We start from the raw sequence: 13,267 nt of genomic DNA on the forward strand, positions 1-13,267 counted from the left end.
GCCAGAACCTATTATTAAGCCAGTGAAAACCAAGAAATTCACTCTGATGGAGCAGACATTACCTGTCACGGTGTATGAAATGGAGTAAGTTATAAGGGGTGTCTGCACAAATAATGTGGGTTCATTTTTCTGTGGAGGTGGGATGTGGATTGTGGTTGAAGTAGCTAGTGAATTGAAAAACCAAAAATCCGTATTGCATGGTGCACTGGGTGTTATACACAACTAATGAATCATTGAGCCTTACATCGGAAACCGGGGATGTACTGTATGGTGACTAACATAATATAATAAAAAATCATTTAAAAAAAAAAAAAAAAGAAAGAAAGAAAAACCAAAAATTCTCTCCTACAATTTGCCAGAATTTTCCTTGAGCATACATGTTGCTGGAAAAGTTCAGCCCATCTTAACTTTTCTCCTGGCTCTCATTTAGAGCTCAGCCTTTTCTCTTCCAACCCTTTAGTTGGGTATTAGAAGCCGGTCTTTGAGACAGAACTGGGTATTGTAATCATCAGTGTAGGGCCACCAGAGCCTGTTTTGACTCGGTAAGATTGCTTAGTGTTTGCGGAATAGAACAACTCTTCATTTTGGAGAGGAGGGCACAAGTAGGGGGATACACGTATACTTTAGACTCTTCATACTGCAGGCTTTCTGAAAATATTTTCATTGATGAAATGCAGTTGTAAGATTCTCATATATTGAAGTGCTTAGGACTCGTTATTAGATAATGAAATGTCTTTTTTTTTTTTTTTTAATGTGTTGACATCTAGTATGTCCAAAAGAGTGGGGTCCCTTCTGAATGGTCAGCTCACCTGCCAACGTTCAGCCATTTTTGAAACAACTTTTCAGTTGTCTTTAGAACTTGCTTCAGATTCTCTTGTGTTCTCAGTGGTGATTTTTAAAAATCTCAAATCTTTGAAAGTGGGCTTGATGTTTCAAAGAGCCAAAGTCCTCTGAAGGCTATTTGCCGTGAGTTAATGTGTGTGATAAGCAAGAAAGCACTGGTTTTGATCAAGGTAGAACTCCTCAGCATCATTAACGAGATGGAATTTTCTGAAAAGTTTTGTTAACTAGCTCTGAGGGCAGTTTCAAAAAAGAAGCTGGGATGCCTGGGTGGCTCAGTTGGTTAAGTGTCTAACTCTTGATTTCAGCTCAGGTTGTGATCTTAGGGTCTCAGGATCGGGCCCTGCGTCAGGCTCCGTATTCAGCACAGAGTCGGCTTGTCCCTCTACCTCTGCTCCTCCTCACCCCCCACTCGCGCTCTGTCTCTAAAATTTTTATTTTATTTTTTTATTTTTAATTTTTTAAAAAGATTTTATTTATTTGACAGAGCACAAGCAGGGGGAGTGGCAGGCAGAGGGAAAGGGAGAAGCAGGCTTCCCGAAGGTCAGGGGGGGTCCCAATGTGGGACTCGATCCCAGGACCCCGGGGATCATGACTTGAGCCGACGGCAGTCGCTTGACCCACCGAGCCACCCAGGCACCCTATCTCTAAAATTTTTTAAATCTTAAAAAAAAAGAGAGAGAGAGAGAGAAGTTCTCAAAGTACTTTTAAGTCCCCTTTGCATTAATAGAATAAATGCATAAATGGAATAAATCTACCTGAGGGTTTTGAGAGCAGCAGTGCTTGTGTGTGTGCATGCATGCTGGTATTTGGTTCTGCTGTTCTTCTTGCTTGCTTTTGAAATCTCATTTCATGGGTTGTGTTACCTCATGGATAAGTCTATTCCATTTCCAGAGCCAGACCCATGTAGACGTAGAAATTCACGTCTGCCTCTGAGCATTCTCCAGTTGGTCTGAAAGTTGTTCCTGACAAAATACGCGAAACACCTTTGCGCCACTTCCCATTTGGAAGCGTTTGCCAAAGTCCCTCTTCTCTTTTCCTTTCTCCTTTCAGCTTCTTGGCAGATCTGATGGATAACTCAGAGCTCATCAGAAATGTGACCCTCTGTGGCCATCTCCACCATGGCAAGGTGAGAGAACTTTCTGCTACTTGGAACAGGATTTCTCTTCCTTCCTGCTCATTTTTTTCAGCCTTCAGAGTCACAAGTTGGGGTTTGAGGCCATAATGCTGGACCTCCTGACTCAGGGGGGCCTGCGCGCCTAGTGTGAAACCTCCGAAATTCTAGCTTTTCCTGAGCAGCAGATGGTGCCTGTTTCTAAGCCACTTGCAGCCTTGTGTCTACATCTGGACAGAAGAGGGGAAATTGAGCCTTACTCTGATTTTATAAGTTTTCATTTCCTGGGAGACTGCTTGTCCAAGGAAGATTTCATCTTTCATTTGAAAATAATCCTATGGCTTCAGTGTTAATCCTTTGCTGTCCCATAATCCTCCTGGCTCTCCTTTTCCTCTCCTTATCCCTAAATTATGTGGTGTATTGGGCACTGAGAGAAGGGTAGAGTAGATTTTCCTTTGTGCCTGGCAGATCTTAACCTTCTCTTCCCTTTCAGACGTGTTTTGTAGATTGCTTAATAGAGCAGACTCACCCGGAAATCAGGAAGCGCTACGACCAGGATGTAAGTAGAAAATCTGCGGAGGGTTTAGGATGAACCATTCAGAATGTACAGGGGTGTCTGTCTCCTTCCCCCTCCTTCCACCTTCCCACTCTCATTATAAATAATGACGCCTACAAAGGCTGCTTTATAATTGTAGTCTCTATTCATAGCCCTAAAGAAAGTAATTTTAACTTTCTTAGGAGCATAGAGAATATGAACCTGCAGTATTTTTGGATGATCTATTCTGCACTTGGGATCTTTCCTCAGTTCTGATACATCCTGACTTTTATAGCCTATTCTTTCCTGTCATGGTATTAATAGCCTACGCTATAAATATAATACAATTGGACCTTGTTGTTTTCATGATAAATTTAAATGCCTGTGAATAAGGCCAAATGTGGCTGCAAGTCTCAGCGCAATAAATGCTTCATGTCTGCTGGATTGAGTGTTTTGACATGCGGGGGGTTCCATAAAGGCCGGATGTGTCTCCCTTTACTACTTTAGGATTCAGTGCATTTGATAAAATTTAGCTCTCCAGCCATACCTGGTCCTCAGTGACCACCCTGAACCCCCCCCCCCCAAAAAACACCCATCCAGGAACATTTTCCATCTGAGAGAGCATTGGTTTTATTGTCTGGGATTTCTGTAGGCTACCCTCCTGTCTTCCATCTATTCTCCTGAGGCAGAAAGCCTTGAGTTGGGAGCTGGTGGAGGAAAGTGATTGATGGTTTGTGTGGGAGAGGAGTCTGGAGTCAGGTGGTAACAGCGCTTTTTTTTTTTTTTTTTTTTTTTTTTTTTTTTTTTTTCTTTTTTTTTTGAAGCTGTGCTATACTGACATCCTCTTCACAGAGCAGGAGGTAAGCATGCCTGGGGACATCTGACTGTTTCCCACACTGGACCCAGCAGGAGTTCTGCGGGGAATGTGGGGGAGCCTTTATGCTGACGCTTTGCTCCCTACCGCATCCCCTCTCTCATTCCCTCCTCACACCTCTTTATCTCGAGGCTTCTGCCAGTCTCCCCTGATCTAGTACTTGAAAGAGAGCGGGGCAGGCAAGCGGTAGGGTAGGTGGAGGGGCCTTCCTACTCTTGACTGGATTTAATTCGGCCAAGTAGGGCAAATGCTAAGAGATGATGTCTACATTTACACTTTAGGTTATACAGAAACTCAACAGAATTTTTTAAATGACATCATCCTTAAAATCTGTAAGATGACTCCATCCATACGATGACCTCTTTCTAGGAGTAGCTTCTCTTTGAGAGTGGGTTCCTCTGTCTTTGTGCTTCTCTTCTGTGTAAAGCAGTGAGCATGCGTCACCATGTCCCATTCCAGCTGGTGGGTCTTTCTTCCATCTGGATCTTTCCCCTACTCTCTGACCCCTCTCTTTCCTCTCTTTTATTTCTGTCTCTTTTTCTCAAGTCACCAGATGGAGAGCTCAAGTTTGTAAGTGTGGTTACTAAAGGAACTTTGAACAGTGCAGGCTTATGATAAGCAATCAACATATGTTAGCTATTATTGTTTTTTAATATGTTTGGCTAGATTTTTTTAAATACTTATTTCTTGTTATAACTTTTTTTTTAAGTAGGCTGCACCCCAGCATGGAGCCCAGCTCTGTGCTTGAGCTCACAACCCTGCGTCAAGAGTTGGATACTTAACCAGCTGAGCCACCTAGGCCCCCCTAGCTTTTTTTGTTTTTGATAGATTTTCTTTTTTTTTTTTTTTTTTTTTTAAAGTAATCTCCACACCCATTGTGGGGCTCGAACTCACAACCCAAGGTAAAAAAACTCGTGCTGTACAGACTGAGCCAGCCAGGAGCCCTTCTTATAACAAGCTTTTGTGTGTGTGTGTGTGTGTGTGTTTATTTTATTTATTTATTTTTTGGTTCCCAAGGTTTAATCAAGAACTCATACAAAATATTTCAGATAAATGCATTTTAATCTTCCTCTTCTTCCTGGTTAATCTGGAAGTAACACAATTCACAACTGTCTTTGCAATTAGTAACTACGCACGATCAGTCACATAGATCATTCTTGTTCACATGTATTTTGGTGAGCTATTTCAAAGACCTTTTGGGAAAAGGCACGTCAGAAGTTACAGCAGTCTTGCTCTTGCACCTTCCAGCGGTTACAGCCCCTCCCCCAGGACCCCAGCTCTGCCATTGACTTGGGTCTTCTCTTGAAGAAACCGCTCAAAATTGGCAGATCCATGATTCCATCTTCCACAGAACGTGCAGTCAAGGGTAAACTTCAGAACTTGCCTTTTTATTTTTTAGCCCCCCTTTGCCACAAGCTTTTTCACAGGCACCATGGTGGCAGCAGGGGCAGAAAGGGTATCATGTTTTTTTTAAATCCTAAGATACCCCAGGATGTTTCTTTTTTTTTTTTTTTTTTTAAAGATTTTATTTATTTATTTGACAGACAGCCAGCGAGAGAGGGAACACAGCAGGGGGAATGGGAGAGGAAGAAGCAGGCTCCCAGCGGAGGAGCCCAATGTGGGACTCGATCCCCGAACGCTGGGATCACGCCCTGAGCTGAAGGCAGACGCTTAACGACTGGTGCCCCAGGATGTTTCTTTTTACTTACATGATGCTTCAGTTATTATTTTGTTAGCAGTGTATGAAGATAAGATTGTAGGACGCTGGGGCGCCTGGGTGGCTCAGTTGTTAAGCGTCTGCCTTCGGCTCAGGTCATAGTCCCAGGGTCCTGGGATCGAGCCCCACCTCGGGCTCCCTGCTCAGCAGGAAACCTGCTTCTCCCTCTCCCACTCCCCCTGCTTGTGATCCCTCTCTCACTCTCTCTCTCTGTCAAATAAATAAATAAAATCTTTAATTAAAAAAAAAAAGATTGTAGGACGCTGGATTCTGTTAGGTTTAATCCTGCTTTAGTTGTTCATCTTTTACTTTTTTTTGTATTTGAACCAAACCCCTGCAAAAATTATGTTTAACACCAAGATATTTCATCTCCAAGGGTCATTCTGGTTAGATGCCTAGATAAAAATCACACTTAAGGGGCGCCTGGGTGGCTCAGTCGTTAAGCGTTAAGTCCCAGGTCCCTGGGATCGAGCCCCGCATCGGGCTCCCTGCTCCACTGGGAGCCTGCTTCTTCCTCTCCCACTCCCCCTGCTTGTGTTCCCTCTCTCGCTGGCTGTCTCTCTCTCTGTCAAATAAATAAATAAGTAAAATCTTAAAAAAAAAAAAAATCACGCTCAAGGAGAGACATCAGTGTAACTTACTAGCAGCTGGCAAGCCCTAAGAGCAGAAGGAAGCCCTCTTGTGTAGGAAGCAGTCTTGAGCACTCTGTCTTTGTGACTTTCAGAGAGGTGTTGGCATCAAAAGCACGCCTGTGACGGTGGTCTTGCCAGATACCAAGGGAAAATCTTACCTCTTCAATATCATGGACACTCCAGGTAGGACATTCGTTTTACTATCAGAACCTTACTCCCTTTGTTTTTTGTGCGTTTGCTCTTTCTAGAACAGAACAGAGCATTTCATCTTTGTGTTGACATTCCCTTCACTTCTCCTTTCATTCGGATAATTTCCGTTTTCCGCGGTCTCCTTTGCTTCTGACTAGTTAATGAGCAGGCACCATGCGCCAGGTTTTCTATTTCTCTTCTCTTTTTGCTCTGCTCTAAAATATTGAAATATTGGGGAATCTCATTCATTTACTCATTTCAGTCTGTGTCAGGCCCCATGCTAGGCGCTTAGGAACAAGGGTGAGTCAGACATGGCCCTGGCCTCAGGCACTCTCAGTCTTTTGAAGGAGGCCATAGGGTCAACACACCAACTGGTGGTGGATGTAGAGGTCACCGTAGGAGCAGCGTACCTTGCCCTGTGGCTGACTCTGACTGCATCTTACGGAAAGGACCACCTCAGGGCAGAGTTTTAAATAGAAACATCGGAGTTTTGACAAATTGACCTTCTCACCCTCAGGTGCCCAGTGCCCGATACCTCTCAGCCCGTGTCCACCACCAGCAGCACCTTGACAGGAATTGTCTCCCATGCACCAGGCCCTTCTTGCCCTTTCTCCTGCCTCTGAATTGTCCTTTGCCCCCACGGAACTCTGCTTACTGCTGCTGAGACCGAGCTGGTGCATCAGGGTCGATATGTTATGCCCTCCGAGGGCATACAGAACACTTCATTCTTTTTATGTTTGGGGACCTGCTGTATGAAAGTTTAATCCAAGCATGTGACTCTGACTGGTGGACTTTTATACACGGCAGGAAGCTGTGGGGAGAAAGGGCATATTTGGGGGTATTCCCCCAAATGCTTGCAGTATTCCCTCCGTCCGCCTACAAGTTAATTGTGCCTCATCCTGGCTCCATGCAGGTAGTGACTTACTTGGTATTTGTCTTACAGGACATGTGAATTTTTCTGATGAGGTCACGGCTGGCTTGCGCATCTCAGATGGAGTTGTCCTTTTCATTGATGCCGCTGAAGGCGTGAGTCTGCCTCTACTCTCTTATGACCCCTCCTCCCTGTTAGGGTTGCCCCATACTATGCCCAGAGCACTGAGTGAGCTGGGAGCCAGAGAAGATAAAAGGCTGTGGGATTGAGGCTCACATTTGCTCTGAAATTAAGGCAGCATATCAAGTTCAAAATTAGTTCTCAGTATGAGTCCCTCACTCCTGGCTCAGTGAGGCTCAGAATGTTAGGACCCAAAATAAAATGACAAATGTAATTAAAAGAGAAGGAGGAGAGTATATTCATGTAAATGGATTTTAAATATTAACATGTTTTTCTAAGCTAGAGAGATTGGAGTTAGAAGGCCCAAGGTGTCTTGTATTTCCTCAATTGAAAGATGAGGTAATTTGGCTAGGCTCACTCACGTTGTCATTGATGAGATAGCCAGCAGAGGGAGCCAGAGTTCCCCCCCATTGACTTCATTTTGGAATAATTTCAAATTTATGGGAAAGTTGCAAAAATGGTACAAGGAGTGCACTGTCATTTGCTTTGTAATTCTTTCTCTGTTCACGTACCCACACACATGTGAGTGTGTGTGTTTTTCCCCTTGAATTGTTTGAAAGTAAAATATTTCAACATGTTACCTCAGAACAAGGGCATTTACTTACATGACCAAAATACAGTTATCAGAATCAGGGAATTTAACACTGATACAATGTGTTGTATAGATCTTTCTCTCTAGACCTTATTGAGTGTCACTAACTATCCCAGTGGTGTCCTTTATAGAATTTTTTTTTTCCTGATCAAGGATGCTGCCAAGCATTCAGTCCTCATGTCTACCTTAGTCTCTTAATTGGAACTGTTCGATAGCCTTTCTTGGTTCTTTATGACTGCATTTTTGAAGAGTGTAAGCTATATTTGTTTTGTAGAATGTCTCCATTGGATTTGTTGAATGTTTGCTCACGGTTATGTTCAGGAATGCTACGTGAATGTAGTTGCATTCTTCTTAGTCCATCATATCAGGAGGCCCTGAGCGTCACTTTATCCCATTACTGGTCATACTTACTTTGGTCGCTTGGTTAAGGTGGGTTTGCCAAGTTTCCCTAGTGTAAAGTTACTATTTTCCCTTAGTAATACGTAATTTGTGAGGATATACTTTGAGTCTATATATACATCCTACTCCTTTCCAAACTTTGCATGCTGGTTTTTCATCTATTACTTTTTTTTTTTTTTTAAGATTTATTGATTCATTTGAGAGAGAAAGAGTGGGTGCAAGTGGGGAGAAGGGCAGAGGGAGCGAATCTCAAGCAGATTACCCACTGAGCGCAGAGGCCGATGCTAGGCCCAGTGCCATGACTCATGAGATCACAATCTAAGCTGAAACTAAGAGTCAGATGCTTAACCAACGGAGCCACCCAGGTGCCCCACATTTCTTTAATCTCTACACCCAACATAGGGCTCAAACTCATGACCCCAAGACCAAGAATCACACACTCCACCAACGGCGCCAGCAAGGCACCCCAAGTTTTATCCTTCATTGAGCATTCCTAGTTTATTTCCATAGTAGTTGCAAATGGTGATTTTCTAACTTCTGTTATTCCTTCTATATTTTTTGGTTGGAATTCTATTGTGAGGAAAGACTTTCCATTCTCCCTCATTGCTTACTTATTGTCACATATATGGATACGTGGATTTTTATTACATTCAGTGGGTTATAATACATTGCTATCCTTATATATCATGATACTCCAGCTATCCCAGATTCGGTTAGTTAGAGCTCCCTCAGGTTGGCTTCTTTGTCCTTTTGACATGTCCCATCTTTTTTCAAGTACTTCCTTACTCTTTGGTGCAGTAAGATGTTCTAGACTCATTTTGTGCTTTCTCTGAGCCAATCCTAGAATCAGCCATTTCTTCAAGGAGTTCTGGCTCCTCGTAGTGGGGACTGGTATTTAGAAACAAAGGTCAGGGTGTGTTCACTGCTTTGGGGTCCATTACTTCTAGACCCTTTCACTGAACACAGATAATGCATCCCTGCACACATCCGTAGCAATTTCTACGCGTGTGTGTGAAACGTGATTAGCAATAAAAAGAGAAGAAATAGTGTGTCGATCCGAATCCCCGTGCTTCCATCCGGCACCACAGGTGCTTCCTGAGCCCACCTCTGCCCCGTCTCCAGCACTGAGGGACCTGGCTCCCAGCCTCATCCGGGTGTTTATTCGTGTCTCAGTCCTGCCAGGTGCCCTCGTCAAGGTCCTGAATCAGCCTTTGGTCGGCATACCCTCTGCTTCCACCCAGCAGTCTGTTTCCCCAGGTCCTCTTTTCCTCATACTTCGTATTTTCAGATAGTACCCTCTTTGGCTTTGCTCTGGACTTTTCTGCCCTTTTTGCTCTTCTCACCACCTTCTGGGCCTTGTGTGTCTCAGGTGATGCTGAACACAGAGCGGCTGATCAAGCATGCGGTGCAGGAGAGGCTGGCGGTCACCGTGTGCATCAACAAGATTGACCGGCTGATCCTGGAGCTGAAGCTGCCGCCGACCGATGCTTACTACAAGCTGCGGCACATCGTAGATGAGGTCAACGGGCTGATAAGGTATAGGACCCCGGGCGTGGATTTCCTGTCCTCAGGAACTCTGTGTTTTAGAAGTCTTAACCTTGAACACCTTTGGGAGGCAACTCTGATTTCTTGGAGCGCGGGATGAGCTTTTGCACCAGGCTAGGGGCACATTCCAGGGCCCTGCAGGGTGCGACCCCACAGCCTTGGCCTCATTGACCTTGGGCTTTAACCAGCTGTGCAGCTTGAGACACATCTTCACTTCTGCATCGTGCTCACTACCTGGGCCTCTAGAACGGGTCTCACTTTCATCCCATACCAAGTGTGTGAACCTGGGCAAGTGACTTACGCTCCTAGAGCCTCAAGCTTCCGCCTCTGTGAAAGGGGAATAATAATAATGTTTGCCAAATGGGATGTTGTAAGAATTAGATAGATATTTGATGCAGCACGCTTAGCACACTGCTTAGCATACAGTACCTGCCCGGTGAATCATGTTAGTTGCTGTTATCTTCTAATGCAGACTCGATAAATGAAGGAATTATTGGCTATTGTTTCTGTGGGCGTAGTTGCTTTTCAGCAAGAGGCATCTCAGGCTTATATTAGTAAGTATGAGTGATGGCTGGGAGACCTTAGAACACAGTATCAAGGTGGCTTGGAAGACTAGGTTAAATATATCCTAACCACAGTCTTATCTGCAGGCTGACAGATGGACTGGATGACTTCTTCGGGACAAGGCTGTCCTTTTGAGAGAACCCCTCTCTAGTTAAGGACTGGGGATAGTATCCCTGTGGCCAGAGACAGGCTTACCTTCAGGAGCCCACTCAGTGTGTAGCCCTAATTCTCAACAGCGACCTCCTCTCCCTGGCTCCAGAAGGGCTAAGAACGACTGGAGGCTAACATAACATCAGGAGTCCCCAAAATGAAATGTTAGAGTTCTTTATGTATCCCCTTAAAGTGGGGATACATAAAGGGGATGGGGCTAAATCCTGATCACCAAAATAGGAAGTCAGATCTCAGCCTCTAAACAAGTAACAGCAGCATAAACATTTTCTTTAGAAATATGGGGCAGGTGCTCTAAAAGCTTTAAAAGAGTTGAAAGCAGTTACCTGTGGGGAGCATAACTTGAGATCGAGGGTGGAGTAAGGTAGAGAACTGGTCTTTATAAGCCAATAATTTCACTTCTAAATTAAGAGATTCTGTAAAACAGTGTGCCTGGGTGGCTCAGTCATTTAAACGTCTGTCTTTGGCTCAGGTTGTGATCCTGGAGTCTTGGGATCGAGCCCTACATTGGGCTCCCTGCTCCGTGGGGAGGCTGCTTCTCCCTCTGCCTGCTGCTCCCCCTGCTTGTGCACACACTCTCTCTGTCAAATAGACAAAATCTTAGAAAGAAAGAGAGAGGAGAGAGAGAGAGATTCCATAAAACAATCTGAGTAAGGCTAGGGTCGTAGATTGGATTGCTGTGTACAACTGGTTTTCTTTTAAACATTAGTGAACTTGGGATGCTGTGGCTTCTGCATGGCTTTTAAGACAAAATTTTACCGTGAATTTGTATAACAAAGCCAAACAATAAAAAAGAACAGGGCAATGAGAGTGGGGAGCAAAGTTACCCCCTGTCTTTTGTTATTTATCCACTTCTGGTGCTTATGTCTGTCTGTATTTGTGAAATTGAGATTTCTCTAAAATGCACTCCTCTTTCACATTAGATTCATTTCCTGTGTTCCAAGATCTTTGTCTCTGACCTCCAAGTTTCCCCTTGTCTGTCCGGTGCGGTTAACTTCTCTGGGATCGTGCATGAAGTTCCCAGCTCTGGGAAATCCGCTTGTTAGTGGGAGTTAGGGGACAACTCCACCATGTCACTGTCTTGGGCCAGGCTGCTGGCAAAGCGGAGTGTGTGAGGCAAGCACCTGCTGAGGGCGAGGGCTGTAGAGAGGCTGGGACCCTGAGTCTCTGCCCTTCCCCCGGGCATCGTGTCAGTGTTGCCGCGTGGCCTGGCTCTGCGATCACGACTCTCTCTGTTTCAGCATGTATTCCACCGACGAGAACCTCATCCTTTCCCCGCTCCTGGGCAACGTCTGCTTCTCCAGCTCCCAGTACAGCATCTGCTTCACACTGGGCTCCTTTGCCAAGATCTATGCTGACACCTTCGGTAAGCTCTGGCTGGCAGACGCCTCCCAGCTTCCCCAGAGTCCCGTGTGCCTTTCCTGCTGAAGAGTTTAGAAGTGGCTTCGTGCCAAAGCCCCCTGTTGGGGGAGGATTTTATCAACTGTTATTGTCACAACCATTATTGTCACTCTCTTTGGCCCCTAGACCCTTTCTTTTGGCGAAGTGGTTCCTAAAGAATAGAAAATTAAAGGTGCCTATGGAAGAAGTGGGGGAAGGGGGAGCTCATTTTAGGAAAGGAATCTCTCCCATGTGAGACAGATACTGTCCGAAAGGAATGATCCATGCCCACAAAGCCCTTTCACACCTCTTCCTCAAAGTGGAATCTCCCTCGCTAGTGGTGCTTCTAGCTGTCCTTCTGATCGTATCTAGGCACATCAACATCTTGTAGGCCTGCTCAAGAGCTCACGTCGGATTTATAGTCCGCAGGGATGCCTGGCTGAGTGATTTTACAGGTCCCCGGAGCCTTGACGCCAGAGCCCTGGGACCCGCTTCCCAACTCAAGAGACTTGGACGCTCTCTGCCTCTGTGCCTCCCAGTCCCCTCAGAGTCCAGTGATAACAACCATGTCCTGAGTGTCCAACGAACGCTGTACCCCCTAAGGGGGTCATTATCACCCTGTTTTGAAAGCTGAGGAGAGGCTCTGTGACGGGTCTTGCAGCTGACAGGCGCTGGAGTTCCAGTGTTTCTGTTCCCCCCACTCAGTTGTCCATTGCTTGCTCTTGTGAAAGAAATGGGCAAATACAACTCTTTTTTTTTTAATATGTACATATTTACTGCATCCTCATTGTAGAAACCTGGAAAATACAGTAAAATCTAGTCAAGAAAGCAAATTCATCCATAACCTCATTACCATAACCGTTGCAAACGTTTGTTAGAGTTCTTTCTTTGTTTAGTGTTCTGCATTACTGAGATCACATTCTATAGAGATATAATGGATATAAAATCTATAATAACAAGATAAATTTTCACTCAGCATTGGATTATAAGCATTTGCCTATTTTATTAAAATTCATTTCTAAAAATTATTATCTGTAATTGCCTATTGCTCCACTATATAGATAGATGTTATAACTTAACCACTTTAATATTAGACATATATTTTAGTTGTTTGTAGCTGGCTCTTTTATTTTTTTTTAATTTTATTTTTTTAAGATTTTATTTATTTATTTGACAGAGAGAGAGAGACAGCTAGCGAGAGAGGGAACTCAAGCAGGGGGAGTGGGAGAGGAAGAAGCAGGCTCTCAGCGGAGGAGCCTGATGTGGGACTCGATCGTAGAACACCGGGATCACGCCCTGAGCCGAAGGCAGATGCTTAACGACTGTACCACCCACGCGCCCCTGTAGCTGGCTCTTTTAAAAAGGGGAAAATAGATTGACAATAAATGAAACTCATCTGAGCAGGGTTCCAGTTCATAGGTTTCTGAATGTTCTTTATATCAGCGTGTGAAGCAAAACCCAAGGCCATTTCTGTAACCACAATGTATTAATGATTCGGTTTCTGATTGAAAATGGCCCTAAGCCTCAGGAGAGTATTACCCATCCTTGGAACCCACTGTTTATTTACAGAGGGTTTACTGGTTTTCAGCCAGCTGAGGGCTCTAACATCATCATCATGAAATGCCATGTATGGATTTCTAAAAAGTCAGCTCTGGAAGGAATATCAG

The 13,267-nt window shown here is 44.5% G+C and overlaps 1 protein-coding gene and 1 pseudogene across 1 annotated transcript in view; one reads left to right on the top strand and one right to left on the bottom strand.

Annotated features, from left to right (window-relative positions):
• EFTUD2 (elongation factor Tu GTP binding domain containing 2) overlaps positions 1–13,267 on the top strand; it is a 40,027-nt gene that overhangs the window by 11,635 nt on the left and 15,125 nt on the right. Inside the window, exons 4-11 of the mRNA XM_008693558.2 lie at positions 6–84; positions 1,894–1,969; positions 2,448–2,513; positions 3,314–3,349; positions 5,805–5,895; positions 6,845–6,927; positions 9,313–9,479; positions 11,462–11,586. Of these exons, the coding sequence (XP_008691780.1) occupies positions 6–84; positions 1,894–1,969; positions 2,448–2,513; positions 3,314–3,349; positions 5,805–5,895; positions 6,845–6,927; positions 9,313–9,479; positions 11,462–11,586 (723 nt within the window). The remainder of the gene's footprint in view (positions 1–5; positions 85–1,893; positions 1,970–2,447; positions 2,514–3,313; positions 3,350–5,804; positions 5,896–6,844; positions 6,928–9,312; positions 9,480–11,461; positions 11,587–13,267) is intronic.
• Positions 4,308–4,866, bottom strand: LOC103665597 (annotated as a pseudogene).

Source organism: Ursus maritimus, unplaced genomic scaffold (genome assembly GCF_017311325.1).
Source record: "Ursus maritimus isolate PB19 unplaced genomic scaffold, ASM1731132v1 scaffold_24, whole genome shotgun sequence".
In the NCBI taxonomy this organism is placed as follows: Eukaryota; Metazoa; Chordata; class Mammalia; order Carnivora; family Ursidae; genus Ursus; species Ursus maritimus.